At 57.4% G+C, this 27374-nt stretch overlaps 8 protein-coding genes across 8 annotated transcripts; 3 read left to right on the top strand and 5 right to left on the bottom strand.

The window, feature by feature from the left end:
- Nucleotides 1–318: 318 nt before the first annotated feature.
- Nucleotides 319–1414, bottom strand: INS49_015534 (uncharacterized protein; the record flags this gene model as incomplete). Its single annotated transcript, XM_043176213.1, has 3 exons — nucleotides 319–426; nucleotides 525–1227; nucleotides 1323–1414. The coding sequence occupies 3 exons, from the start codon at nucleotides 1412–1414 to the stop codon at nucleotides 319–321; spliced, it is 903 nt and encodes a 300-aa protein (XP_043019668.1).
- Nucleotides 1415–2017: 603 nt separating this feature from the next.
- INS49_015533 (uncharacterized protein) lies at nucleotides 2018–5318 on the bottom strand (the record flags this gene model as incomplete). The annotated part of the gene is made up of 2 exons (XM_043176212.1): nucleotides 2018–2684; nucleotides 2740–5318. The coding sequence occupies 2 exons, from the start codon at nucleotides 5316–5318 to the stop codon at nucleotides 2018–2020; spliced, it is 3246 nt and encodes a 1081-aa protein (XP_043019667.1).
- Nucleotides 5319–6093: 775 nt separating this feature from the next.
- On the bottom strand, nucleotides 6094–7671 carry INS49_015532 (uncharacterized protein; the record flags this gene model as incomplete). Its single annotated transcript, XM_043176211.1, has 2 exons — nucleotides 6094–7445; nucleotides 7512–7671. 2 exons carry the CDS (start codon nucleotides 7669–7671, stop codon nucleotides 6094–6096), a joined length of 1512 nt encoding a protein of 503 aa, XP_043019666.1.
- A 1722-nt stretch (nucleotides 7672–9393) lies between these two features.
- On the top strand, nucleotides 9394–11172 carry INS49_015531 (uncharacterized protein; the record flags this gene model as incomplete). Its single annotated transcript, XM_043176210.1, has 8 exons — nucleotides 9394–9450; nucleotides 9545–9787; nucleotides 9862–9893; nucleotides 9958–9985; nucleotides 10048–10055; nucleotides 10129–10400; nucleotides 10532–10828; nucleotides 10979–11172. 8 exons carry the CDS (start codon nucleotides 9394–9396, stop codon nucleotides 11170–11172), a joined length of 1131 nt encoding a protein of 376 aa, XP_043019665.1.
- Nucleotides 11173–11901: 729 nt separating this feature from the next.
- INS49_015530 (uncharacterized protein) lies at nucleotides 11902–14077 on the bottom strand (the record flags this gene model as incomplete). Its single annotated transcript, XM_043176209.1, has 3 exons — nucleotides 11902–13638; nucleotides 13698–13865; nucleotides 13958–14077. 3 exons carry the CDS (start codon nucleotides 14075–14077, stop codon nucleotides 11902–11904), a joined length of 2025 nt encoding a protein of 674 aa, XP_043019664.1.
- A 2386-nt stretch (nucleotides 14078–16463) lies between these two features.
- Nucleotides 16464–20361, top strand: INS49_015529 (uncharacterized protein; the record flags this gene model as incomplete). Its single annotated transcript, XM_043176208.1, has 2 exons — nucleotides 16464–16538; nucleotides 16648–20361. 2 exons carry the CDS (start codon nucleotides 16464–16466, stop codon nucleotides 20359–20361), a joined length of 3789 nt encoding a protein of 1262 aa, XP_043019663.1.
- Nucleotides 20362–22253: 1892 nt separating this feature from the next.
- Nucleotides 22254–23090, top strand: INS49_015528 (uncharacterized protein; the record flags this gene model as incomplete). The annotated part of the gene is made up of 1 exon (XM_043176207.1): nucleotides 22254–23090. One exon carries the CDS (start codon nucleotides 22254–22256, stop codon nucleotides 23088–23090), a length of 837 nt encoding a protein of 278 aa, XP_043019662.1.
- A 466-nt stretch (nucleotides 23091–23556) lies between these two features.
- INS49_015527 (uncharacterized protein) lies at nucleotides 23557–25884 on the bottom strand (the record flags this gene model as incomplete). The annotated part of the gene is made up of 4 exons (XM_043176206.1): nucleotides 23557–24491; nucleotides 24549–24663; nucleotides 24714–25726; nucleotides 25830–25884. The coding sequence occupies 4 exons, from the start codon at nucleotides 25882–25884 to the stop codon at nucleotides 23557–23559; spliced, it is 2118 nt and encodes a 705-aa protein (XP_043019661.1).
- Nucleotides 25885–27374: the final 1490 nt, after the last annotated feature.

Here is a 27374-nt window from a genome sequence, read left to right as displayed (position 1 = left end):
GGGACGCATGAACGGGGCCATGCATGGACGGCGTTAAAAGGCGTTGCGGCGGACCATGCCTGCGGGATCACACATAGACATGAACATGGGGTGGACACAAGCCGGGTCGAGGACCGGCTATAAAAGTTATTCTGTATCTTCGGAAAATGAGACATGCCATTTTGATGCCACCAGGTATCTCTGTCTGCTCCTTCCTTTCTATCATATGTGACATGGGGCTTTACATGTTATAATACAGCGAAACGTTTGGTTCTGCAACTTGGCCCCAATATTGTCTCGCTCATGCTTCATCCGAAATAAGAGTCAGGCTGCGCTGCCTCACTTGAATTCGCCGTCGAACGGTACTCCCAGGGCCTGCATGAGCAAGCGAGCGTGCCGGTTGGACTTGGCAGTGGTCTGGACGTTAACTCGGCATCCGGGGATCATCTGAACAAACACACCAAAATAGTCAGCACACCATGTCGTAGCCAAAGGTTTCCCAGCGGCCTGTCTCTCAGGGCTTTGCCCTCAAGGGGGGAACTCACCTTTGCAGGGTAGGCGTCATAGTTAGCTTGGATCTCGGGGAACAGCGCGAACTGGTCGGGCTCGAACCCCCACGACACGTTCCCGGACTCGTCGCCCGTGCTCCCCGGCACCCCGGGCCACTCCTTGATCTTGGGGAAGACGAGGTGGACCATCTTGTCCATGAGCTCGTACGCCTGCTCCCCCCACACCGTGACCTTGGCGCCCGCCGTCTGGCCCTTGCTCACCCCGAACTGCGACACGCCGTGCTTGACGCGCGTGATCTCGGTCCGCGCCCCCGTCACCGCCTGCAGCGCCGCCCGCGCCGCGAGCAGGTACGTCGGCTCCCTGACGCCCTGCGGCACGTACGTCGACAGCGTCACCGCCAGCAGCTCGGGGACCGTCCGGAAGTCGATGTCCCGCTCCACCGGCCTCAGCGCGCCCGTGCTGCCGCGGGGGCCCCGAAGGGGACGGTTCTTGTGGTAGGGCGACGAGTCGTCCCACGCCCGCAGCCGCTGCCCGATCGGGCCCTTGGCCGTCCCGGGGGGCTTGTGCTCGTACGTTAGCGCCAGCAGGTCCGGCGCGATGGTCGTCTGCCACGTCTCCTTGAGGCGGGGGAGGTAGAACGGCCCGGCCTGGAAGTCGCGCGCGATCGGGTCGGAGGACGGCGGCGATTGTACGGGGTGGAGGGCGCCGCGGCGGAATTTGGGCGGGTGGTATTGGTATCTAGAAGGGTGGGAAAGGGGCCGCGGGTTAGCAAGTGGGCGCCGAGGGCCAGGGCAAGCAGACCCCAACGGGGTGTGAGGGCCGCAGGGTCGCACCTATTGCTGGGAAGCTGGAATTTCCTCTCTTCTGCTCGCTTCTTGGGGTTCTTAAACTCCTCTATTTGCTCGGGCGACGGGCCGGGGGCCATTTGTGTTGAATCCGGCTCGAGGTCGCGGTATGCTGCTGGTGTCTCAACCGGCGCCGCGGCGGCAGCTTCTGCCGAGTACCATCTCCGTGGGCAGAGTGGCCTGGGTTGCCGTGATATCTGTGAGACTCGTAGTTGCCGCAGTGGGCGTACTGTTTCCCTCCAGCTCGCCATCTTGTTCGGGGTGTCGCGTTGCTCAATTGGCTGGCGGAGCTATGTCAGGTCAAGCGTGTCGTCGGAGAAGCTCCAAAATTTTTGGAATAGTCCATGGTCTCCCGCACGGGCCACATGTCGAATGCCGGCCTCCTCAACAGAGTAAAAGCCAAATGACACCGTCATGTCAAGTAACACCCACTGCATATATATTTTAAATACTTGGAATATTCCATTCGCAATTCAGGGCCTTATTTAACAATTCTGATCATCATCGGCGCGAGGGCTCAGTCATCTGCAATGTGGAAGATCGAGCATGCCTAAATTAAACTCCTCGCTCTGCCTTGCTCCAAAGACGCATCGCCATGCCGTAGCTGGGATAATGCACAGACCAAATGAAGCATTCCTTCACTCCAGACTCTTCTCTTCCTCCGAAGCTGAAGTCGGGCGCTCCTAACTCTGCCACATGTGCTCGCTCAGCTCCAGCAGCTTCTCCCCCATATTCCTCTTGGCCGCGTTCACATTACCCCGTTCCGCACTCGCCATCGACTCGCTGTAGCACAGCTCGATCAGGGCCTTGAGCTCATCGTACGTGAACCGGTCCGGGTCCCTCCCTATCGGCACGTTGTTCTCCTCGGCCGCCTTCACGGCGTCCTCCTTCGCCTTGGTGACGATGGCGTCGACGCCCTGGTCAAAGAGCGCCCAGTAATTGGCAGCACGAGCCATGTCCACGCCAGCCTCGATGTTCTTCAGGTTCTGTTGCAGCACCAGGATGTTCAACTGCATGCGGCCGGAGCCGCGGGCGTTGATCGGCGCCACCATCGACGCGTTCGCAATGAGGAAGGAGTTGGTGAGCAGGCCCAGGCCGGTGCGGATGAACGCGACTTCGCGCTCGCGCAGGAAGCGCACAATTGTCTCGTCGTAGGCAAGCAGCTCGGAATTGAGGCTGAGAATCTGTGGGTCGGGCTCCTTGACGTCTTGATCAAGCAGATATGGCGCCGTCTTGGGGTCAAGAGCCACCCGCAGCGAATAGGCGGTGCGGCAACGGACTTCCATGTGCAAGTTCAGCAGTGCAGTAGCGGCCAGCTCCTCGTAGGATGAGACGATGCCATCGAATGATCTGTGCATGATTATTAGCATTTCATGCCAGGAAATATGGAAGCAAGGGAACTTACTGGACTGTCTCCAGCGTCATCGGAAGGAACACCGGTCCATCCTCAGCTGTCGCCTTACTAGGGTCGTTCAGCAGGGTCCACCTCCTCTTCTCTGGCTTAGGTATACTGGAGCGATTGGAGTCGGTATCGTTGCGTGTGATGTGCCTCAGCGAAGACACCTTGACAGACAGCCACTTCATACTGGTGTACAGGAGGCACAGCGATGAGATGGTATCCCTGTCCGAGATGATGTCGCTGAGCTGCAGCGGCTTCTCGTTTGTCTCCGTGATCAGCAGTGCCACTTCCTTGTCCAGCAGATCTTGATCTAAAGTGTCGGCTGTCCAGAGCTTCTGGATAGTCTCATGGATCTCGCCGCTCTCGGTGGCCATGATGGCCGACGAACGTAGCGCCTGGGTTGCCGTGCCATCCTCCTGTGTTTTGGTGACCAGGGTCTTGTACCAGCCAAAACACCGGTCGTAGTACCTCATCATCTGGGTGATAATCAACGCACTGAGTGCCTGGTCATGTGGGATTGTGTCCAGCATTCTGCAGAACGCCGTGACCACTGCAAAGAAGTCTGTGGCACCTTTGAACACCGGTCTTTTTGCGACCTGGTGCCAGTCTCCATCTTGCTGGAATGCGTCTGCTTCACCGAACACAGTGTCGCTCAACTTGCCAAGTGTCTCGTCCAACTGCGGTTGGAAAACATTGACCAAGAAGTTGTCAAGGAAGGTCGTCAGAGTGCTAGTCGCCAGATCTGATCCCGGTGGTACAATGTTCTTGAGCCTGCCTAGGAAAACCAAAGTCGGCGGCAGCAACAGACTCATGTTAAAGACGTTCGGCTCGACGAGTGACTTGTAGGTCTCGTTCTGTTCGCGACCACCATATGCTGGGACTGCGCTCTTTCTAGCATCAATCTTCCCGGATTTCTTGTCGCCCTTGCCTTTTATCAGACCGGCAGTCAAGCCAGGAACCGCCTGTTCGATGGTGTCATTCAGCCTTTCAAATTCCGTTGTCAGGTCTACAGCCTTGGGATCCCCCTCGGTGAACTTGAACAAGTGCTCCCTATGCGCGTCGATGACACCGTTCGTTGTGCCTGGTCTTGGTGTATTGAACTGGTACAGATCCGCATCTGTGGTCACATAATTGTGTAGTAGTGACCGTATCTCATTCTGGTATAGGTTCCATAGCTCTTTGAAGCTCCCGAGTAAGGCAGCGTTGTTGCCGCCGCCCTCTCGGCGGATCAGAGCTTTGATAGATTCGTGGAAAAGACGGTGACCCTCGGCTATCGCCTCGAACTTTCCGTACAGTGTCCACAGCAAATCGTATATCACATCTGCCCTCATCTGTGTTTCTCTGTTGTTATAAATGTGCAGCCCGCCCGAACTTGAGGATACACCCCGCAGTGAGCTGGGATGTTTGTGATCTATCTCGTTGATCGTGTCGTTAACAACGCTGAAAAGCTCGACCGGTAAACGTTGCTTGATGGTGTCGACGGCAGTCTCCAGACGTCCCAACTTGTTGAGTGCCTCGACCAACAAGGCCACGTAAGAGAAAGTATCAGACTCGGGGTTCCTGCCGGGGTCCTCTTGTATATGGTTATCGAGGTCCATGCCATTCAAGACCTCGAAGAATGGCACCACAGCTCCTGATTCGGCGATGTCGTCGCGAAAGGCGCCCTGGGTCTTGGCCAAGTTCTGCCATCTCTCCTGGCAGTATGGTGACTTCAGGTACAAATGCTCGTGCAGCTCCTCGACGAGGATGTCCATCAGCGCCGTCTCCTGGTTAGCCAGGTAGCTCCTCAGATCACTCAGGGCGGCGATATCGTCTAGCTCGGGCTTCCTCAGCCTTCGGAGGGCATTCTGCAGGACTTCGACAGCCGTGAGGAACCTCTTCTCAGATATCCTAGCCTCGAGCTGGTCGGGCACCTGCCTCAGCTCCTCGAGCTCGTTCAGAACCTGCAGAAGCTCGTCGTACATCTGGCTCGTGTTGTAAAGCTTTTTGAGCTCCGGGTCCGTCGTGCACAGGGCGACCTTGCTGGTTGCCAGGTTCTCCTTCAGCATGCGGACCTTCTTCTGGCTCTGCATGATGCTGCCCTGGATCTTGTGGAAGGTGCCGATGGAGCTGTTGAAGCCCTGATGGTAGTCATGGACGATCGCCTTGAGGGAGTCTTGTAGGTACTGGTGCGTCTGCTGGAAGTTGCCGTACTCGTGCGCCCTGCCCACGGAGCTGTTGTCGAGGAGTTGCAGGGCCAGCTGCACAGGTATGCAGTCGTTATGGCACATCTGTGGCCAGTCCTTCTGTATAATTCCCAGCACCTCGTTGATCTGTCTTTCTGCGTTGGTCCATTGTGCTTGCTGGGTGAGTTGCTGGGCCTGAAGTTGCGATCTCGAGGGAGGGGCGCGGAGGGAGGACTGGGGAGGAAGCGCGCGTCCGGCTTGTGTTGGAGGTGGTGTCCTGTAGCGATCGCTGCCACCGCCGCCGCCCTCGCCATATGGGTCGTAGTCGTCGCCGTTGCCGTTTGGTTGACCAAAGTTCCCATAGCCATTGGCGTTGCCGCTGCGGCCGTACATGCCGGCGCCGCGGTAGCGGTTTGCCATGATGTTGGCTGCTCGAAGAGAGGCAGAAAGGTGTCACTTTGGCGGAGGGAGCCAGGAGCCTGAGAGCTATCTGTCAAGGTTCCATGTGTGTGAAAGCATCATCGGTAAGCAAGACACAGGTTGAAGCGGTCTGGAGAGGGTAGCTTGAAGCCCGCGATGCGCAGAAGCCACGAGTGAAGAGGCGCGTATTGGGGTGTTGGAGTCGAGTTGTCGAGGTCAAATTGGGCGGGCCCTGGCAGATGCAGGCGATAGCGTCCCCTAGGTACTTGGGTGCTGTCGTCACCCGCCTGCAGGTCTCACCCAGTCGGCCCAGGTCGTATGCCCCTAAAACGTCGGAAGGCGGGAAGTAACTTGAGCGACATGTTTCAAAACTTGGCCGCATCACACTTCAGATCGGCAATGGCTATGGATTTAATGCACCCATCTGCTCCGTAATTTGAGTCTAAGTCCAATAAACAAGCAGGTCTTGTATGACAGCATAATGCAAGATTGTGTCACGAACTACGTCAAATTCCCCGGACACATGTTATATTATGAGGTGTTCCTATCACTTCGCAGTGTCCTCGGGCTCTACTTCCTCGCTTCACGCCCTTCCCAATGCTTAACAAGGTGTTCTACAATATTGCTCCAATACTCGAAATGCTCACTAAATGTCATAGGGAACGATCAAGAGACATCTTACATTTACTGGCACGCCAATTACATACAATTGAACCGTACTCATCTCCTTCTCACATCCACGCTACGGATATGCACACTCTCTGTGCCCCTGCGACTAAGCATTCGAAAGGACGACATTACCAGGGTTCAGCTCCCGCAACCAAGGGCTCGTCAGGTCCGTGTAGAAGGTCGCGCCCTGCACAGTGGTGGGCGCGTCCGGAACGGTGACGTTGCAGTTCTCCACCCAGTCGCCCGCCGCCGCGACCTTGTCCGAGATGAGCTGGGCGTAGTCGCTCAGCAGGCAGGACTGGCCCGGGCCGTCCTGGCAGGATGGCAGGGTATAGACGGCGTCGTTCAGCCTGATGCGCACGTACGTCGCGTTGGCGGACGAGGCCGCGCCGGACGAGCTGTTCCCGGGGCTGCCATCAACGGCGCAGTTCAGCCTCTCGAAGGCGATGGTGCCCCGCATGGTGGTGAAGTGAGAGGCGATGAAGAGTCTGTCGGGGTCCATCTCGGAGCCGGACAGGGCGGGCTCGTCGTCGAACACGCCGCTGGCGGTGACGAGCTCGACGAGCTGGCCGTCGTTGATGAAGGTCGCCAGCAGGCTGGGGAGCGTGAAGCTGCCCCCGTCCTGGGCGATGCCGTTGGTGCCCGGGCCCTGCTCGAGGAGGCCGACGAGGGCGTTCAGGTACGGCAGCATCATCGTCTGCTCGAGGTCGGTGCCCGGGCCGAGGCCGTAGTAGTAACGGAGGTCGTTGGAGTACTCGTACTGCTGCAGCTCATCGTCGGTGAAGACGCCGCACCACGGGGACAGCCGGCCCGTGATCTGGCTCTCGAACCCGCAGAGGTAGGGGATCTGGGAGATGTCGTTGTCCTCGAATGTGAAGTTGCCGTCGATGAGGCTCTCCAGGCGTTCCTTGATAGGCGGGATGTACACGTCTGCCCATTCTGTGGCATAGTCGCCGCCGGAGTTGTCGTTGAAATTAGGGCACTGGTCCGACGGCCCGAGGGAATTCCCAATGTTGCCAGTGTATCCTTTCGACGTCACAGAGACAACATTGCCGTAGGTGCTGGACGTGAAGCCGAGATAACCCTGGACAAACATCTGGGCAGTCTGGAGCACTCGGGTGTAGTTGTTCGACCACACATAGAAGTCATCGCCCTCGTTGTAGAGCTGAGGGTATCTCGTGCGGAGGGTGTAGCCAAGGTCGTGCGCCTCCTTCGCACCGGTCGGGGACTCCATGGCGATCTGCAGGTCCACGTTGGTCAATACGGTCCGCCAGTCCTTCATAAAAGACAGGCTGCCGCTCGGGGTGTAGTTGCCGGAGGAGAAACGCTCCTGCATATCGACCCATCCGGCGTAGGCGCCAGTGTCTGGAAAGCGGGAGCCATGGCGGGACACATATGCAGCCTGGTCAACGTAGCAGTTTTCTGGGATCTCTGAGGAGATGTTATAGACGTTGGGCCCTGCACTTTCTGTCAGTGTGCTGTTCCTTGCGCATGTAACAGGGCTTTCGAAAAAGAGACTCTCACCAGCAAACCAGGGGCTGTTGGCACCCAGCCACTTGAGAGGCTCGGAAGCTGTCTCGCTGGCTGGAAGGTTGATGTCGTTGGTGGGAGCCAGCATCTGAGCGGCCGACACAGAGCCCACCACGGCCAGAGCGGCGACCTTGACAGCGGATGAAGCAGGCATCGCAACGTTCTTGTTCTGTACTCGAAGAAGAGTATGCCAAAGTTGGAGCAATGTCCCAGACCAGGTCAGCGAAGGAGCCGGTCAGCGAGTCACGAAGCTGCTATCTGCGCTCGCAGAAGGGTCTCCGGTGACAGACGATTGGGACGCTGGTCTATATTTATCGTCTTTCCGCCATGATCGCCCTCAACTCCACATGACGTTGGATATGGACGGGCAGGGCAGGGGAACTCGGCACTCGGCGAGGCTATCGCGGGCGATGAGCCCAGATTGGGGACGGGAGTCAACGCTGTCACATTCTCAAGACTTCTTGGGAGGGTTGCAATCTCCTTGGCCGCCTACTTCCCTAGCACGTGTGGACGCAATCGCTGGTGGTTTGCCATTGGAGACTGAGTCGACGTGCAAGCACCGGAAATTGGACTGGGTCCATCACCTTCGATACCCCTGACCCATGCCTCGCTGCTGGGGCCGGGGCCGGGGCCGGTCCGGTGAAAGCTTGACCGAAATGGCGGGGAGGCATGGGTGCTTGGGATGCTCTTCGCATCTAGTAAAATTGACGACGGTCTCAACATGAGAATTCTCATACGCCGAGCAGGACTCTTTGGCTTGATATTCATCATGATAACACGGCAATGGCTTTTTAAATGAGACAGCGGCCCCTGGACTCAACTGATGGGAATGTGCATCGAGAAGGCAGAGCTACACCTCGAAGAAAGACGCGCGCCTCCTGTAGAGGGGCAAAGCCAGACATGACCTCCCTCAACCAACTTGCTCCACAGTGTCGACAAGAAGTTATGTGACGGGCAGAATATTCAGAACTGGCAGACCATATAGGCCCAGACCAAGGAGGCAGAAAATTAATCATTCCACGTGATTAGGTCCTGCCTCCATCCAGACTTCCGCTGAGATCTTCTTAATCGCCGGCAATGCTTCTGCCTGCTCTCGAGACGTTCGGCCAAGATTGCTGACTATTCACCCACCCATTGGGTATAAATCAACTCCAGGGGCGCAGACCAAACTGTACGTCCGAACACTTTGAATGAGGACAGTGGACAATGAGGAGAAGTATCGCCGTGATCAAATTCTGGCCTACGGGGCATAACTACGGAGCAGACTGCGCAGACAAGACCAAAATTCTGGGATATAATGGCCTCCGGATCTAAACCCAGACTCATGCGTCGTGTATGTTTTCACTGTTGGGAAGACCGGCAAGCACCTCAGTCTTGGCCTGATGGACGATACGTAGATTGAATGTATCTACACTTTGAAATATCGATACACTATCGTGCATGAAGTGCATATTGCCGGTTCTTCGCAGTCGAAATGCTGGAGATCTAGAGACGAGTAGTGCGAATTCATAGGCAGAGAGATGTTTGTTCCACGGGGTTCCTGGGTTGACACTCAGGTGAGCCTGACACGCTGAATACAGGGACTCCCCGACACGGCTGATCGTGGAAGACAGCCCTAAAACGCACTGGCCACCGCTTAACTGCATGCCCTCCATACCACCTGGGCGGGCGTGCATACTGGCCTGACCTAAGTAGAACATTGATGAAACTCAGGTTGATCTCACCACACTGTCAAGAGCCACACCTGGGAAAAGCAACACACAGTCCCATGCTTTGGTCTCCCACGGCGAGCTTGACCTGCAGACTCATACGTCGCTACTCATCGGATGGAGCATGCAAGGCACGCACTAAAAGATCCAGGCAACACACCTACACCATGGATCAAACCTTCTCAATACAGCCCATTGGCCGGTTCGCCCGCCAGAGCGAGCCGGTGAAGAGACCAAAGGCAGGTCCATCGCGTCTCATTCCATCTCACCTCCCGATACCAGATCTCCCAATAAAGTGCACTGTTAACACCCTCACAGGAGTTTGCATGCTTCTCATACGACGATGAGCATAAGTACCACTACGGGGATCGGTCCTTGAGATGGTATTATACACCACAGCTGGGGGCGGATCTATCTCAGGGCTTCGAGACGTTCGTCAAGCACGACGACAGCGTCGCCGAGCACCTGGATAGTCTGCTGAGGACCATAATGCACCACGAACAGGAAACCAAGAAGAAGATCGATGCCAACGTCGTGACGTGGCGTGGAGTTCTCACCAAAGTCTGCCAGCCATCTCTATTTCCATCCAGCACGTGCTGGTTAACCTCCAGAATCAGTGGCTAATACGGCCACAGATAATGTCAAGCCCATTCGACGACCGTGACGGGTACGGGGCATAGCAGCAGCTCACTCGACGGAAGCCAGGACGTTTTCGGCTGACAACCTCACAGGTTCGAGCTAAACGCTACATTATACCAAGTGCGCCCGCCTTCCAGATGCCTGCCCTTCTTGAGATCACCGTACTGACCGGTCGCGCAAAGGACTGCATGTACGCACACACGCAACTGCTCAACGCCAGAAAACCACGCGAGAGGACGAGCCCAAGCTGACCAGGACTCCAGCTTCATCGAGGAGAACCACGCGTACCGAATGCGCTCGCAGGCCGAACAGGCGGCCCAGCCGTGGCGTGGGCCGATCCCCCAGGAGGTCATGCAGTTCTGGGGGTACAAGTTCGAGACGCTGGCGACGCTGCCCGCCCCGTGGGGCGAGACCAGCCGCGAGTACATAGAGGGTCGCGAGCGTGAGGTCGTCAACAACAAGGCGCAGTACTGCTCCGTGGTCCGGACCGGCCTGGGCAAGACGGTGCTGTGCCTCGGCGGCGAGGTCGATGCTGGTAAGTTGCCCCCCTCTCTATCAATCATCGAGACGTCAAAGTTCTCTTTACGGCCTCAAAGAATACATCCCCTGGCCCTCGCACGACCATCGGACACCCCGCAGCTAATCTGTGTCTCCGCGCACGCGCAGTCTGGGACTCCAAGCCCCCCAAGGCCGGCGACCCCATCAACTGGGTGGAGCTCAAGACGTCGGCCGAGATGCGCAACGACCGCGACCGCGACAACTTCGAGCGCAAGCTGCTCAAGTTCTGGATCCAGTCGTTCCTGCTGGGCGTGCCCCGGATCATCGTCGGCTTCCGCTCGCGCGACGGCATCCTGCAGCGGGTCGAGGACATGGACGTGGCCTCGATCCCGGACACGGTCGCGCGGCGCGGAAGGCAGTGGGACGGCAACATTTGCACCAACTTCGCGGCTTCTTTTCTCGAGTGTGAGTCTGTTCTGTTTACGTTCTGGCCAGGGTCTGCCTAGTACCATCTTTGCTGGCCTTTTTGAGGCTGGCGAATGATATTCCTGCCTTTCGAGCAGACAGGCGCGGGACGAAGTGAAGAAAGCTGACCGGTAGCGCTGTTGTTCGCAGGGCTGAGGACCAAGATCGACGACGAGGGCGTATGGAGGATCCGCCGGCGTGCGAGGGACACCCACATTGAGGTGTACAAGACGAATGAGACAACGGGTCACGGGCGGATACTAACCGACGAGTTCATCAATCACCGCATCAAGCTCGCCCTGCCACCCGCCCCGGATGATGATGACGGCGCGGATCCGTCTTGAGGCACGACGATCGGCGGCGTTTGAACCGAGGAGGGCGGACAAAGAAGATCACCGCAATGAACGAGAGCGCACACTATTTATTGGTTTTGAAGAAGGGTGCCGTATTGATCTTGTTATTTGTTCGGGTTGGACTATCTACCTAACCTAGGACGCCAGGCTACAAAACGTGCGAAATGCCAACCATCTTAACAGAGGGCAGGATGGCCCGCCCAGGGAAATGGGAGCCGTGCAGACCAAGCGTCTATGAGGAAGCTTCGAAATGTCTCTTTCGAAGCTTTAAGCGTGGCCGGTCTCCCGCATATGAAGAAGAAACCTTGAAGAAAACTCTCACCCCTCCCCCCCCAACCAACTCTTCTCTTTCTTTTGCGTTCAACCCAAGAGCTCGCTGCTTTTGGTAAACCCCTTGTAAATGCCGAAATGGTGGTACAGAAACATACAATCCCACAGAGTCCTCTCGATCCTTCTTCTTTCCTCCTCATATGCTTGCTTGTCTCATCAAAAACTGAACAAAACAGAAATGAGCTCATGATGCGTTGATGCGTTGCCAATGTGTACACGTCCCGATGGATCCAAAAGAACTTCTAAAAAAATGCAGTCGCTCCATCTCCAAGCAACCGCGCTGTTTTGCGAATGACGACGAAAAAGAGGGGAAAAAGGAGAAGTATGAAAGACAAAAAGGGGAAAATGAAATAGACTGGAGCGTCTTCAGCGGGCCTGGCACCCCATCCATCATGGCTCAGCGGCGATGCCGGGCCACCGGCCCTGCAGGTTCCGCACCCAGCGGCCGTACAGCAGCTCCGACAGCTGCCTGCAGTGCTCCATGCCGGGCTGCGCCTCCCTGCCGGGGAAGCGGGCCTCGAGCGCCGCCTTCTCCAGGTCGCCAAGCTGCTGCTTCTCGTCGGGGTGCCTGTCGCCGCCTGCGCCCTTGGCCGGGGTGGAGGGGGGCTCGGAGGAGTTGGAGGGCGCCGCGCTGCCGCGCCGCTTGCGGTTGGTCCGGCCGGCCTGTCCGTTACCGTTGGCGGCGCTGAAGAGCACCTTGGCGGGGCTGCCGGGCGCGGACGCCTGGTCGCGCTTGTTCATGTTGATGACCGTCCCGTGGGTGTAGCCCTCGGGCGCAACCTTGGGGTCGGCCGCCGGGCTGCCGATGTCGCCACTACCCTTGAGGAAGGCCTGGCCCAGCTTCTTGTCGTGGGCGACGGCGGAGACCACGCCCTGCATCAGGTGGTAGCTCCCCTCCGGGTCGACCGCGTCGAGCAGCGCGAGCGCCTCGGACAGCTTGGCGAGGGCCTCGCGTTTCTGGAGCGCCGAGGTCTGGGCGTGCAGCTCGGCCAGCGCGGGCTCCGTGGCCTTGGTGTAGAGCCGGTGGCCCAGGATGGCCTCCTTGCTGGAGAGGTCGCGGCTCGCCTTGGACTCTGGGTCGCGGTTCTCGGCGTTCGAGCCGTCCGACCGAGACGACGCGCTAGGATGGCTCGAGTCAGAGTCGTCTGAGGCTACGCGGCGGAACAGGCGCTGGGTCGACCCCGTGTTGCCGAACGACATGTCGGGTTGGAGAGGTCGTCTGCCTGCGACGGAGGATCGCGGCGAGCCGTCAGAGTCGACGTGGAAGACCGAGTCTGGTCGCCGGCGTCCGGTGGCGTGGTGCCGGACTGTGCCTCTCCGGACGGTACTTGGTGCTGGGGAAGTCATCTGAAGAGGGCCGTCGTTGACATCCAGCTTCCGCATCGCCTCGTCCGCGGAGAAAATTGCCGAGTCCCGGTTCCTTGAATTGGCCTTCTTTGGTGGCGGTGTTGGTGGTGGCGGGTGGGCAACGGACCTGACAGTGTCGAATGTCCATTCTTCGGTGTTGTCATTGGTGGACAGGCTCTGGAGGGTCTCCTGGTAGTAGACCGGGTGCATCTTCCTGGTCTGGTTGGCATCGTAGATTCGCTTGCGTTCCACCAGTTCGTGCAGTGCTTCCACTTTGCCAGCCCCCGAGATGAACTTGTGCCTGAGCAATTCCTTGGCGGTCGGTCGTTGCTCGGGCTCTTTGATCAGACATCGTGCAATGAAGTCCTTGAAGTATTTGCTGAAATTGCCCTCGAGCCGTGGCGGAGTGTTCTTTGGAATGTGGAACAGGACCTTCATGGGGTGGATGTTGGCAAGAGGTGGCTCGCCATTGGCCATTTCCATTGCTGTGATGGCCAAGGACCAGATGTCTGCCTTGAAGTCGTAGCCAGCCTGCTGGATGACCTCCGGCGCCATCCAGAAAGGAGTCCCGACGAAGGTGTTGCGTTGGGATTTTATGTTTGTGAGCTGGGCGGCAACACCAAAGTCTGCGAGCTTGACCTTGCCCGACTCGGCGAGCAGCACATTGGCAGCCTTGATGTCGCGATGGATCTTGCCCTCGGCATGGAGGTATTCCAGCCCCAGCAGCAGCTCCCGGCAGATGATGGCAATCAGAGCCTCTGAGAAGTTGCCCGGTTTGAGCTGGAAAATAAATCAGTAAATTGTTACCCATTATGTAGAAATTGGAGATCAGGACTGACCAAATCTAGACAGGAACCACCACCCAGATACTCCATGACAATCCATAGCTTGTGGCCCCTCAGGAAGCTTGCCTTGTACTGGGTAACGAAGGGGCTTGCACAAGTGCTAAGCACCGAGATCTCCTGTTGGATCTCCTGGATGTCATCCTCGCTGGACTCGAGGTCGATCTATATCTAAGTGTCAGCAATCGAGGTCGGGTCTGCGAGTGAAGCCCGCTGGGAAAGCTGCGTCTGCATCCTGTGCGACTTATGCAACTTACGTGCTTGATGGCCACTGTCTCTCCCGTGGCTCGCTCAATGCCTTTGTAGACGACGCCAAAACTTCCACGGCCAAGCTCCTCAAGCACCTCGTAATGACTGGCTATGTCGTCGCCGGCCATCGTGGTGGACTGATGCTGATTGCCCACGGGCACTGTCAACTGTGTGGGCTGTCCGGGGGCGGTCAGAGCCAGATGAAGTGGAGTGAGTGTATGGGTCCTTGGGCCGACGACAGCAGCAACTCCGAAGCGCGGGTGCAGCGGGCCACCACTGGGGCGAGACGGTTGGCGATGCAATGAATAACTCCTGCAAAATGTCTTGAGAAACGACGAGTGGGCGAGTACCGCAACAAATCAGCGACAATTAAGGATGCCTGGAAAGCAATCTGTAAAAACCCAAAGTATGCTTGCTGTCGCAATGGCTGGCTGTCGACTGTTCGTCACGGTCAGTCTAAGTGGATTTCCCAGGCTGGGGTTGGCCAGGCGACCTCTTGGGTGGAGCTTGGGCCAGCTGGCCCAGCAGGCCAGGACCAGGACCAGGACCAGGAGGAGCCCTGGGCCTAGCGAACCAAATGAGCGTGGAGCGGAGGACCCTTGCCCTGGACCTGGGATTCTGGAGATGAGTACGGAGACGTGCAAGCCCTGGATTCCTTCTGGGTTATAATTATCCTCATGGTGGACCTTTGGGCAACACGATGAAGTGTCACTGAGTGCAGGAGGAGGAGGAGGAGAAGCAAGATGGAGGCAGCAAGCAGATGGCCAGGACAGCGACATATGCAGGCTTTAATACTTGTCCGATAGAATCAACCATCACCCAGCACGATGCAACCGTTTAATTGCTAGCTGCATTCCAACAGACAACAGGATTGTCTCGCGCCTGCAGGTCGTGTGACCACCTTCTTCCTATCTGACTTATACATGTGCATATCGGGTGCTCTACTAGTGCATGTTTATACACAGCAGTGATGTGATCGGAGGGCCCGGCAACCGATCCCCTCAGCACATTTCTGACCATTGATAACCGCCTTTTAAACGGCATCTTCCTTTTTCATTTGCTGGCGCTGGTTCTTGGGCAGACAGTATGTCGGTAGATGGGGCAGCTAGCAGAGACTTTGCTTGGGAGTAAAACCGTGTTATCTATATTGCGAGTTGCTCGGTCAGACGGCATGGGCACACAGACCAGCATCTCGGAAACGAGGCGATGGAGATCTACGAATTCAAACTATAATGTCAGATCTCAGAATGCCATGTACCACAAATAGAACCAACTGTACAGCATAGTACAATTGAACCACTTTTACAATCCCGATTGTCTCGACAAAAAGACCTGAGCAAGCCTCATTGTCTAAGACCCGGACTCGATCTTGCCTTGGCTCTGACCTTGACCTCGGAGATATTCCATGCAGCAGAAAAAGGAGTGAGAGAGAGACAGAGAAAAAAGGAAAGGAAAAATGGAGGAACAAGAACAAACAAAAAGCAAAGGGAGAACCGACCAGGAGAACCGACCAGGGGAACCTTGGTCATGATATCCAGGTACGGTGCTGCAGCTGCAGCAGCAATGGCAACGGCGACAGCAACAGCGTCAACAACCAAAACAAAGTGCAAAAGCCAATTGAAGCTTGACCTGATCAAGCTTGGCCTCCCTCTTGTCACCGTAGCTCCAAGTAAGCTCCAGGGGTGACATCACGGTCGGGCTGCAGCCCCTCTATTTACCTGGGTTCCGCCGGGGTGCTGAAGTGCTGGCAGGGGATCCCTCTTCTCTCGCCTGACGGGTTGCCGGGGTGACGTCTGCCGTGCAGTGTGTACTGTACCTTGCACCTGAACCCGCTACCAGCTGCACCTTTCGAACTTCTGGGGTTGATCTGTGACCCCGACCCACTGAGGCTGAACACCACCCCAGACTGATGGAAGACCAAGTGTGGGCCGCTAGACCGGGTGCTCGCTTCCAAGGTTGTTTACTGGACCACCACATCTCAGGTCAGTCTCTCAATCTGAATCTGTCGTGAGTCGTACAACACACGCCTTCTCACCCACCCCTCCCTCCGGCCACCCATGATCTTCGTCTGCCACCCTCGTCCTTGAACCTGCCGCACCACCCGCCGTCTACGAGGATCGCACAGGCGCAAGGTCGGCCATAGCTCCTCAACAATCCTCATCCACACAGCATCACCGCCCACACCGCAACATGCCCAAGATAGCTGCATCTCTATTATTCTGCTAAGCAGCCCACCGGCTTCTACCAAATAGTCTTTTGCCAACACGTCTGCCCATTGCTTTGCAGGCCCTACACTCGCTCAACAACACATTAGCCACAGCAACGCGCCTCGACCTTGCCCTGCGGACGTGTATTGTATGCACCAGCACCAGCACCAGCACAGGACCCAGACCCAGACCCAGACCCAGATCCACACCCGCGAACTTGAACAGTCTCCGATCCGAGAACTAAGATGCTGCTGAGTCGGTCGAGCTCCTGCCACTAAACAACTCGCACAATCCTCCCACCGTCGAAATGGTGCCTGCTCCTCCGGGCATACCTCAGCGGTTTCCTTGCTGGTGCAGGGCGGTGTACTCTTACGGGGGAGAGGTGCGTTGATTATTGGCCCCGCCCGCACCATGTTTATGATGACGCTGCTTGGATCTGGTCTTTGTCCTCCGAGGGCCGTACGGGTCGTGCTGACGCGCCATGCCTATAGTCAAAACGAGATCTTGGTTTCATAGAGGGCGACCTGATCGAATGCCTCAATGCCGGCGACGGGTCGTGGTGGACGGGCAGACTGCGCCGCGATAGGAGGATGATCGGCGTCTTCCCGTCCAACTTCGTCGAGGTCCTCCCAGATGACTTTAGACCTTACAGCAGGTCGACCAGCCCCATGCCGGCGCCCCAGAGCACCCCCAGTCCCAAGAACACCCCGCAGAAGACCAAAACCTTTCGAAAACCGTTCGAGGCTTATTCCAAAGCACCGCATTATACCACCGCAAAGCAGCCCGAGACATACAGGGAGAGCCCCGTAAGGGCATCGCAAGACCTCTCCTCGACACCAACAAGAACACCATTCAGACAATCCAATCGCAGCGTGCAGTCAGACATAGAGAGGATACAGACACCACCTCGTGTCCGCGGCTACGGGTCTAGACAGCCCTCACCAGCACTCGGTCCTGCATTCGCGCCCTCGCCCGCGCCATCTTTCAACGGGCAGTACCAACCACCGCAATTTACTAATCCGTTTGACGGCCAGGACGACGCGCCGCCACCACCACCTCCTCATCGACACGTCGGTGTCCAAGGGCATGGCTCAAGCCTTTCATACGACAGTCGTATACAACCAAGGCTGTCGGGAGAAGTTAGCAGGCATGGCTCAAACCTTTCGTACGACGCCAGGATACCAGCCGAGCTCAGAAGACACGGCTCGCGCGCCTCTTATGACAGCAGGATACCCTCTGACCTGAGTCGGCATGGCTCTCACGCGTCTTATGATGATCGCGCCCATCAAGACATCAGCAGGCATAGCTCGTTTGCTTCGTATGACGATCGGGGCGGATTTGAGCGGCGTGGATCACATCTCTCGATGCAGCAGTCAGCCTCGATGCAACAGCCAATGTCAGGTTATCATACGCCCCGGGCGGCTTCTCCTTGTCCCCCTTCTCCTGGTGGCTCCGGCGTTAACATGACCCCTTCCCCGCTCAGAGAGGCCATGGACGGTGTGATGGAGCAACTGGATGCCCTTGGAACGCACGAGGCCGAGTCGCCGGAGCAACCACCGCTCGACCCATGGTCCCCGGAATCCTTTGACATGGTCAACCAACAGTCACGAAGGAAGCGAAGGGAGGCCACGAGGCCGCAGACGTCCATCGGTGTTGCCTTGAATGCCGATTCTGGCTACGGTACTGGGAGCGGCGGATCGTCCCGGGAACAGACCTACCATGGGAGCCACGAGCAAGATGGCCATTTGCCCCAGCTGAGCAGCTATGTCCAGCGGATGGAGACGCAGCTGCGCAATATGCACTCGCGCAACCCGGAGACGGCCGATGAAGCTGATGCAGAGCCTCCGCCCCCACCTCCTAAGAGCCGGTTGGTCGAGAGACCCAAATCTTCCATGGACACTCGTGCTGACGGCCCGGATCGCAAGTTACGTCACAAGAGATCCGCCAAGGAGGTCGGCAAGATGATCGGCCGGACATTTACAACCAAGACGAACTCGTCCTCCAGCACCCGCGCGACCGATAGCAGTTCAGCCACACAGAGCACTAACAGGAGTCTGATGAGCGGAGTCTCGGCCGGCGGTATCAGTGCTACCAGCGCAGGCAGTCTGGCGCGCAAGAATAGGGGTCGCGCCCAGAGCGCGCTCGGGATGCACGACCTCGGACTCGACCGGCCAGAAACCCCATTCAGCGGTGTGACTTACCACAGCAGCCACGCCTCCGATGCCCAGCGACCGCGGTCCCAGGCGGCCTTCCTAGACGACCCGATGGGCAATGTGGGCGGCCTCGCTCCTCCGACCCCGAAGAAGCGTGGTTTCCTGAAGAAGCTCATGGATTCGGCCAAGACAGGGGTAGCAAGCGGGCGGACCAGCATCATGACAGGCAGTGGTGGCTCTTTGCAATCTTCGCCCATGCCTCCGACGATGCCAGCGTCGTCAACAGGGATTTCATCGGCTGGCTTCTCAAGCCCCGTGGTCGCCAAGGACGCCTCCCGCGACATGGGATTAGCCTCCGGTACGGACTGGGTCCAGGTCCGGCGGGATGTGAACCGATCGAATACTTTGAGCCGCAATGAGAGAAACGAGCGAAGGGACAGGTGTATGATGCTTGACTACCCGGCCCTTGATCCAGTCGACGAGCTGTACGGAAGTATAGAGGGCGACGAGGACGCGGACGGTCTCCCTGTTCAGAGACCCACGGACTATTCGAGCATCAACTTCATGAATGTGGACAAGAACTCGCGTTTCATCAAGAGTCTTCCGCCGATGACCACCGCAATTACGCTATCTACGACCTACGTCTGCAGGCCGTACAGAAGCGACGTGCAGCGACTGCGGGCCATATTCACCTGGGTTGCCGAGTTAATCACCTGGGAGGAGGACTACGAGGGGGATGTTGATACCCGTCGAGTCATCCAGACAAAGCGGGGCTGTGCAGAAGAGTATGCGGTGCTGGTGATGGAGATGTGTGGTGCTGTTGGCCTACACTGCGAGGTGGTCCGCGGTTACCTCAAGACACCTGGCGAGATTCCAGAGACCAACATGCTGCCCCGCCCGAATCACTGGTGGAATACTGTGCTGCTCGATGGACAGTGGCGCATCATGGACTGCTGCCTCGCGAGCCCCTCGAACCCGAAGCGTGCCCTCTTCTCCAGCGTGGGCAGTGGCTCTGCCGATTTCTGGTACTTCCTGACCAGCCCGTCGGAAATCTGCTGGACCCACATGCCCGAACACCACGAGCAACAGCATGTCTGTCCTCCCGTGGCCAACGAGGTTCTGCTCAACCTACCCTGTGCCTGCCCGCCTTATTTTATGAACAATTTGCAGATGGTTGATTACAACACCTCCCTCACCCGCATCGAGGACCTGGAAATGGTGCACATCAAGTTCAACGTGCCCGCCGATGTCGAAGTGGCTGCGGAAGTCGAGGTCCGCGCCCTGAGTCGGGACGAGGATGGCGACTTCTTCGAGAGCGGCGACGTGGTGAAGAAGCGTGCCCTGGCACAGTGCGAGTGGTTCAGCGGCTCCAAGCGTTACACAGTCAAGGCCCTGCTACCCGGCGACGAGGGTCACGGCACCCTCAAGATCTACGCGGGCAAGCGCGGCCTCATGCACAGCATCAAGGACATCCCGCATCCGATGGCTTTCGCGATCCCTATCATCCACACAGGCGAGAATCCATCGTACGAGTTCGTGCTGCGGCATCCCACGCCGCACGCACAGCGACACGACATCTACGTCGTCCAGCCCCAGTGCCAGCGCCTCGCCCTGAACAACACATTCGTGTTTGCCATCCGACAGCACCCCAGCTCAGCACCCGACACCGGCGGAAGCGGTATGACCCCATCCTCGAACCCGGGTAGTGCTAGCCCCATCCCGTTCGTGCGGCCGGGCTCAGCCATGAGCATCAGTGCGACGTCGAACCCGAGCAGCTACAGCGGCAGCGGGTCGGGCAGCAGCAAGCCGGCCAAGCTCGCGATCCAGACGCCCGGCGGAAAGATCCTGCGGCTTATGAGGAAGGAGGACCGCCGCCACGGCGCTAGCGTCGGGTCATCTGCCCGCGGCCTGGCCAGCGAAGAGGAGGTCGGCGACGGTGGGACATGGGAAACCATTATCAAGTGCTCTGAGCGCGGGGTCTGGAGGGGCCTCGTCCTTGCGGACCGAATTGCGAAGTGGTGTGTCTTTGCGGAGTGGCATTGTGTTGGATGATCTTGGTTGTGAACTGTCGGCAAATTTTGCCCAACTGCTGCTTGGTGTTTGAGGGGTTGGGAGTTCAAAAAACTCATAATATCTGGAATCTCTGGACTCGCTCTCCATCGGTATGTCTCAGGGGAGTCTCTGGCTGGTACTACTTTGGCTTGCATGTCATCGGCGTTTGTTCTTGTCGAAATCATCAAACATGGAACCTGGGGGGCAGGGGGGGTTTGGTTCTCAAAGTGAGACGCGCTCGCTCGCGTATGTATGTGAAAGGAAAGGAAAGGAGTCCAAGGATATTTTCTCTTTTTTGGAATGGTCGTCATCAGCCAGCCTGGTATAAGCGAAGTTTTGGCGTTTTCTATAAGGCTCGAAAAGGGGCAAGCCTTTTGAAGTCGAAGTGTACGAGATAGCGCCGTCCTGTATGAGTACGGATAATGGTACAGCATCTGGTAAAACTATTGGGCTACTACACTGGGCTACTGTCGTCCGTGATCTGGTGTATTGATGAAGGCGGACACCGGCCGCCGAGTTCCATTACTACTCTCCTACTACTTAATTTTAGCAGCGCCGACAAGACGCCGGGGCGGCTCGTCACAGCTATGCGCAGGCTGATGCGAAGCTGAAGGGGTGGTGATGAGTCGGATCCGCTGACGGAGAGGGTGGGAGCAGATGGCGTCGCTGAGACGGCGATGATTGCCTTGCGGCGCCCTGGAGGGCAAATACGCTTTACGAGGACCATTATAGGGTGCCTAATGTTGTCAGGATGCAGTGTAGAGATGCGGTGAGGTGACTCGGGAGAAGGGAAAGGTGTGGATGTTCTAGTGTTGATAATTTCCCTAGCACCCAGGATGGGTACACCTCACATGGAACAGATGATGTCGTTTACCCTGGGATTTATGTCTCGACTGTACGTAAACTCCTGAATGATGATCTGGACAGTATGGATCCCGAGGCTCTTAAGCCGTACCAGAACGCTGAGAACATCGCGGCAGCGGCCACCGGTATGACGCTTGACTACATAAACCGTGCCTTGTCACCAGAACACACCGCAGCTGGCATTATGATCTACAGAGTGGTGGTTCATCAAAAACTGTGGGTTCACCGACATTTCATTGTAATTCACACAAGTATAAGACCAACAAGTGTTCATGTCCTGGCCGCTCTCGCTACTTCAGCTTGATCTTTCTTAGCAGGCGCAGTTTTAAGTGTCGCTACAATATGGCAATAGGAAACACCAAAAGGTCAGAATTCTCCAGAACGCTTCTGTACCCTATATAGCTGTGCCGTCAAAACTCATTCATAGACAAATTCAAGCTAGTTTGAGCTCTTCATCTTGATATGATATTTTGAGAAAGATAGCTAGAATATGTAGTCTTTATCAGACAATTTCTAGACCTCCTTGCCTGACGAGGACTAATCGAGAAGAATGGTATAAGCAGGGTGTCTGCTATTGCCCTAACCCTTGAATTGTACCTCACGCCATGGTCGATTTTTGGCACGATATCGGCAATAGTTCAAGCTATTCCGTATAGAAGTGAGGAAGTGATTTGTCATCGATCCTCACTTTTTCGTCCGGCCACTCTTTCCTGCGTATCTGTACGTCTTCACTGTAGGCCAAATTTGCTGAGGTTGCTTTCACTGGTGAGTACACATTGTTGTCTCCATATCTGTGCAGGGAAAGGTCATATGTCTCGTGCTCAGCCTTGACAAACTTGGACTTCTTTTCGTCGTCATAGACTGACTCAATGGGAGGAGGTCAGACAGACTCGGCCTCACAAGAGCACTCCGTTAGGCTGAACAATCTTCTTGGGCCTTTTGAACCAACCGGATCTGAATTTCTGGACATTGCCAGATCAACACCACTCTCATCCCAACGCCCAGGACAGCCCATCACCCACAAAACCATGGCCAAGTCACCGTCCATCGAGGTGAACAACCTCACCTACTCGTTCGCCGACTCCTCCCTCGGCGTGCACGACATCAGCCTGTCGCTGCCCCCACGCTCGCGCACGCTCCTGATCGGCGCCAACGGCGCGGGCAAGACGACGCTCCTGCGGCTGCTGGCGGGCAAGCGGCTCGCGCCGTCGGGGACCATCAGCGTGTCCGGGGTGGACCCGTTCAAGGACGGGCTCGAGGGGGTGACCTACCTGGGGCTGGAGTGGGTTCTGAACCCGATCGTGCGGACCGACATCGGGGTGGTGGAGCTGCTGCGGTCCGTCGGCGGCGACGCGTACCCCGAGAGGCGCGACGAGCTGGTGCAGGTCCTGGACATCGACGAGAACTGGCGCATGAGCGCCGTCAGCGACGGCGAGAGGCGCCGCGTCCAGCTGGCCATGGGCCTGGTGCGGCCCTGGACGGTGCTGCTGCTCGACGAGATCACCGTCGACCTCGACGTGCTGTCGCGCGCGGAGTTCCTCGCCTGGCTGAAAGGGGAGACCGAGTCCCGCGAGTGCACCATCGTGTACGCGACGCACATCCTCGACAACCTCGCCGGGTGGCCCACGCACCTCGTGCACATGCACATGGGTGGCGTCAGGGAGTGGGACACCACGGACAAGTTCCTCAGCAGGCTGGAGGGCGACACGGGCAACTCGCGCCTCGGGGAGCTGGTCCTCGGCTGGCTCAGGGACGATCTCAAGGACAGGGGCCCGCGGAGCCAGAACCGCCGGGGCCCGGAGGGGAAGACGTACGGGATGGGTGGCGCCGAGCTGGGCGGGTACGGGTTGGAGGCCAAGAAGTAGGGGTAGGAGAAAGGGTGAGCATAGGGATGATCTGTCTGAAGGGCCGACGGTGATCAATTTCAACACGGCATGTTGCGCGGAGTTCACAAAGATTCGTACGGCATTTTGGCACGAGTGTTTCATGGGGCATCACCACGAAGCGCATTTAACATGGCGTTGGTAGACAGATGGTCGGGATGCCTTTCAACATATAGGCCCGGAAAAGGAATAGGCTTCAACAACGGATGGTCTTCTGTGGAGGGTAGATATGGTGAAATAGGCGTTACGGCTGCGTTTCCGGACGATTGATACCCCTCATCGGGCGGAAAAGAAAGACGGTATACTTTAACATGTACACCTTGGAATTGCATCTCAGATCGATTCAGGTAGAGGTGATGAATAGACTCATCCGATATAACGGTATTGGTTTCTTTCTTTGCCACTTTAAGAACACTCACGCACGTCAGTCGACAAATGGAGCGCCAGGTCAAGCCTTAGCCTTCGCATCCAGCAAATTCCGCATCGTACTGTACATGAGCTCGGAAACCCCCCCGAACCCATTCTCCTCCAGGTACCTCAGCACGCCCAGCCGGTAGTCCTGCCACGCGAGCTCGAGCCCGCCCCTGCGCGCAAGCTGGCCCAGGCTCCTGGCCGTCACGGGGCCGGCGTGGCGCGCGCGCAGCACGACGTCCTCGTCCTCCTTCTCCTCGAGCCGGCGAACGTGCGCCGCGGCCTGCAGGCACAGCAGCGGGCTGTAACTCATGGTGAATAGCGAGCCGAGGGCCATGTCGCCGGCGCCGGAGGCGGCGGAGAGCCCGGCCACGTAGGCGGTCAGGGCGGCGGCGGGCGCGGCGGACACGGCGCAACCCTTGGCGTGGGCGTCGCGCGTCGCGAAGGCCTTGCCCCGCCACAGGCAGTTGCAGATGTCCATCAGGAACCCGTTGAAGGTGTTGACCTGGGCCTTGTCGTACTGCGGGCCCAGCGCCTTGGCCGCGTTGGCCATGTACGCCGCGAACGCCTGCTTGTACGCGGCCAGCACGGCGCAGAGCCGCGACGCCGCCGCGAGCGACGTCGTGAACTGCAGCGTGTACACGAGCGGCACCGGCGGGATGGTGATCTGCAGGGACCGCAGGAGCGTGCCGTTGGAGTAGAGGTGCGCGGCGCGCTCGTAGAAGTCGAGGACCCTGAGGGCCGTGTGCTCCGTGGGCGAGGTCTGCAGGACAGTCAAGCCGAGCTGGTTTGCGTGCGAGACGAGCCGAGCTACGGACTCGGATGCGTGTTTGGGGATGTTGGTTTCGTTGGCCAGGAGGATGACGTTCCAGCGGCGGAGCAGGTTGGTGTATAGTTCTAGGAGGTCCAGTTGTGACGAAGCAGACCCGTCCAGTACTGCTGTCTGTAGCGTGGACGTCATGACGGAGAAATCTGTGATTCACTTAGTACCCAGTGCATTTCGGTCGTGAAGGATCTCATGCCAGTTACCTTCGGGTTCCATCAGGGGCGCGTAGGCGAGAACATCGTGTATCCGAGTACTAGCTTTCAGATGAAGGCGCAATTCTACCAGCTTCATGAGGCCAGTGAAGAACGGCGATATATCCTAAGCGATGGTCAGCTTCAGCCAAGTTGGTGCACTGGAAAGTTGCTAACCTTTGTAGTCCGAGCATATTCAAGAATGATCCTGAGCGTCTCTTCAATGGTCCGATCGTCCGCCTCGCCGCTCAGTATCTCGGCGAGTTGCACATTCATCCAAGCTGATGCTCTCTTGAGGTCCAGGTCCGGCCTGAGCATCATGAACTTCTGGAGGAGCGGATCAACCAGAACAGCAACGAGGTGGTCTGGCAGCTCGACCTTCTCAAGATTCGCGGCCAGACTTTCTGCACTGTCAATCTCCTCTAGCGTGACTGACTTCTCATGCGCATTGGATGTCTGTACAGGTGGAAGGCCACCTGGCCCGGCGGCCTTTGACCCGGCAAAGAGCTGTTGGTTGGTCTTGAACCCGTCCCTGGGACCTTGGAGACTGCTCTGCTGTTGCTCGCGATGCATTTTCTGGATCACGGACAGCCTCTCCCGCCACTCTGCGTCAGGCAGTTTAAAAGCGCTCCCCTTGCCGGTATTTCCGACGATGATCTCAGGGTAGTAGTTCCTGTAGACGCGGAGCAAGCCCTGCAAATGGCGGTCGTTACCAGCCTGCCTCGACAGGTTCAGCAGAGCCTGTATTCGGAAATGCTGAACATGTTTGCGCCTTGTGATGATTGCCAGGATATGGAATATCTGAGGCCTGGTGGCAGAGACGTCCAAGAGATTGAACAAGACGCTGTATGCCCTGGATAGCAATGCCTGCGCCTTGGTTTCAAGGACATGATACACTTGGATGACCCAGTTCAGGAGGGCACTCTGGAGGGTGAGAGACGGCCTGATCTCGCCGAGACCGAGGCAGCCGATTATCTTGAGGACGACATCTTCAGATACCTTGCCGGCGGGGTATAGGTTTTTGATGATGGAGTTTAGGCTGCCCTGGTCCAGGTGAGTGGGCGAGACGATCAAGTTGATGAGATCGAGTAGTTCGTCCGGAAGCACGCCCTGGCTGTACGCGACAGAAGCCAACTCTGTCACCTTTGCCTTGACGTCGACGACGCGCCTCTTTGCAGGCACCTCGGAAGCTGTGCAAGGTTGTCAACACTGGCCATGGTGTCACGTATTGTCTGTCCATCACGCCTTCATTTTCAAGACTCATCTCATCCTTTCACTGGTCAAAATACGCACCTTCAACGACATCGTCGATAAGTGATCGTGTCCTGGTCTTGTATTCAGTCTCCATGCTGGTAGATCTCGCTCGAGCTCAGCCCCACTCAGACGGCATGGGTGGCAGTTTTTGGCGACGTTGTTCAAAGTCATGATTGCTTCCTGCGGGGAGACGCGACGAGACGCGGCCTATGGCGGTTCACGCGTTCCGGGCCGGCAGCAGGCGGGAGCTAGGCGGTGCACGGTTACCAGAGGCCTGAGAGTCGGCGGATTACAGAGCACACGGCGCCTGCCACATGAGGTAAACTGTACCGTAGGTAAGCTAGGCATCCAAGGCACTCACTCGCATTCCATCTCTCTGATTCATATCCATTACAACCATCATCGACACTTAAGAACACATTGTCTTCTGCCTAATTTCGACGTCATGGAACAAGCCGTTGTCGATAGGTCAGCATTTACTTTCGTTGGCAGCGAGACACGAAATGCCAAGGACGGTGTTAATGGCCGTTGAAAGAAAGAGCCCGATCGAGGCACGGTGAGGGCGATCCCTCCGCCAGCTCTGAGAATATTTGTTTGTCCAGCCGTGCTGCCGTGTAACCCTCACGACTGGATCAGGGAGGTGCCGTCGAAATGTGCCCCTCTTCCCCCTCCCTCCTCCCTTGACTGCTTGCAGTGACGACAAGCTGCTCGCACCTTTACGTTGAAACGCAATAGGGCTTGGGGACTATGTGCAAGCAACCCTCATTTTTGCGTCTGACAAGTCGCGTGCGTCTCCCGAATGCGAGCCAACGGCTGCGGTCGATCCATGTCCAGTCACTCGACCGTTCCACGGATGGATATACAACTCTTATTAGTCTACAGGCTGCCATGTTGACTCTCACCATGGTCATCGAGCGCCTTGAGTGGTGACAAGGTCTTGCTCCGATCCGATAGCCAAACAACTCGCTTATGCCGGCTTACCGTCTCACGGCGTCTCCTGCTTGCCTGCCTGTCGTTGCCCGTCGCGACTCGACTCGCTCTTACGGACGCCCTGCTCGGGGCGAGTGTGACCACTGTGCCTCACTCTCCCGTGTGCTTGGCTCATCGCTGCGCGACTCCTTGCGGGGCGGGGGCCACTGTCGTGGTTCTTTGGCAAGCCACGCTGAAGACAGGCCACTCGTCTATTCATCATGTGCGACCAGACCTCGCGGATTGAGTCACGTCGCTGCGTGGGTCGGCTCCTCTCCGAATGCGCGCATGCCAGGCAAACTATGAATAGAGGACCCCCTTGGTCAGCGGCCTGCCGCCTTGGACCATAGTTCGACCGTGGTTACACAGACTGGGTTTCTGTGCAACCACCTGCGCCAGTTGTGTCCTCGAGTCCAGCGGCCAGATGCACTCAGCCCTCGGGTTATCTATTATCTATGTACACAGCCGCCCCAAGTCCCTACAGTTGGCACGCACTCGACAGGCTGTGCAGAACCACGCAGTCTGGCAGTACTCGTCTTGCACCCTGGCCAGCAAGGGCGCCGCTATTTCCGGTGGACGGGTCACGCAACCTCCCAAGATGCAGCATCTGCACTG

This window comes from Diaporthe citri (genome assembly GCF_014595645.1).
Source record: "Diaporthe citri strain NFHF-8-4 chromosome Unknown scaffold_9, whole genome shotgun sequence".
In the NCBI taxonomy this organism is placed as follows: domain Eukaryota; kingdom Fungi; phylum Ascomycota; class Sordariomycetes; order Diaporthales; family Diaporthaceae; genus Diaporthe; species Diaporthe citri.
Note: the sequence above shows the minus strand (reverse complement) of the source record. Positions and strands in the feature narration are given on the sequence as shown.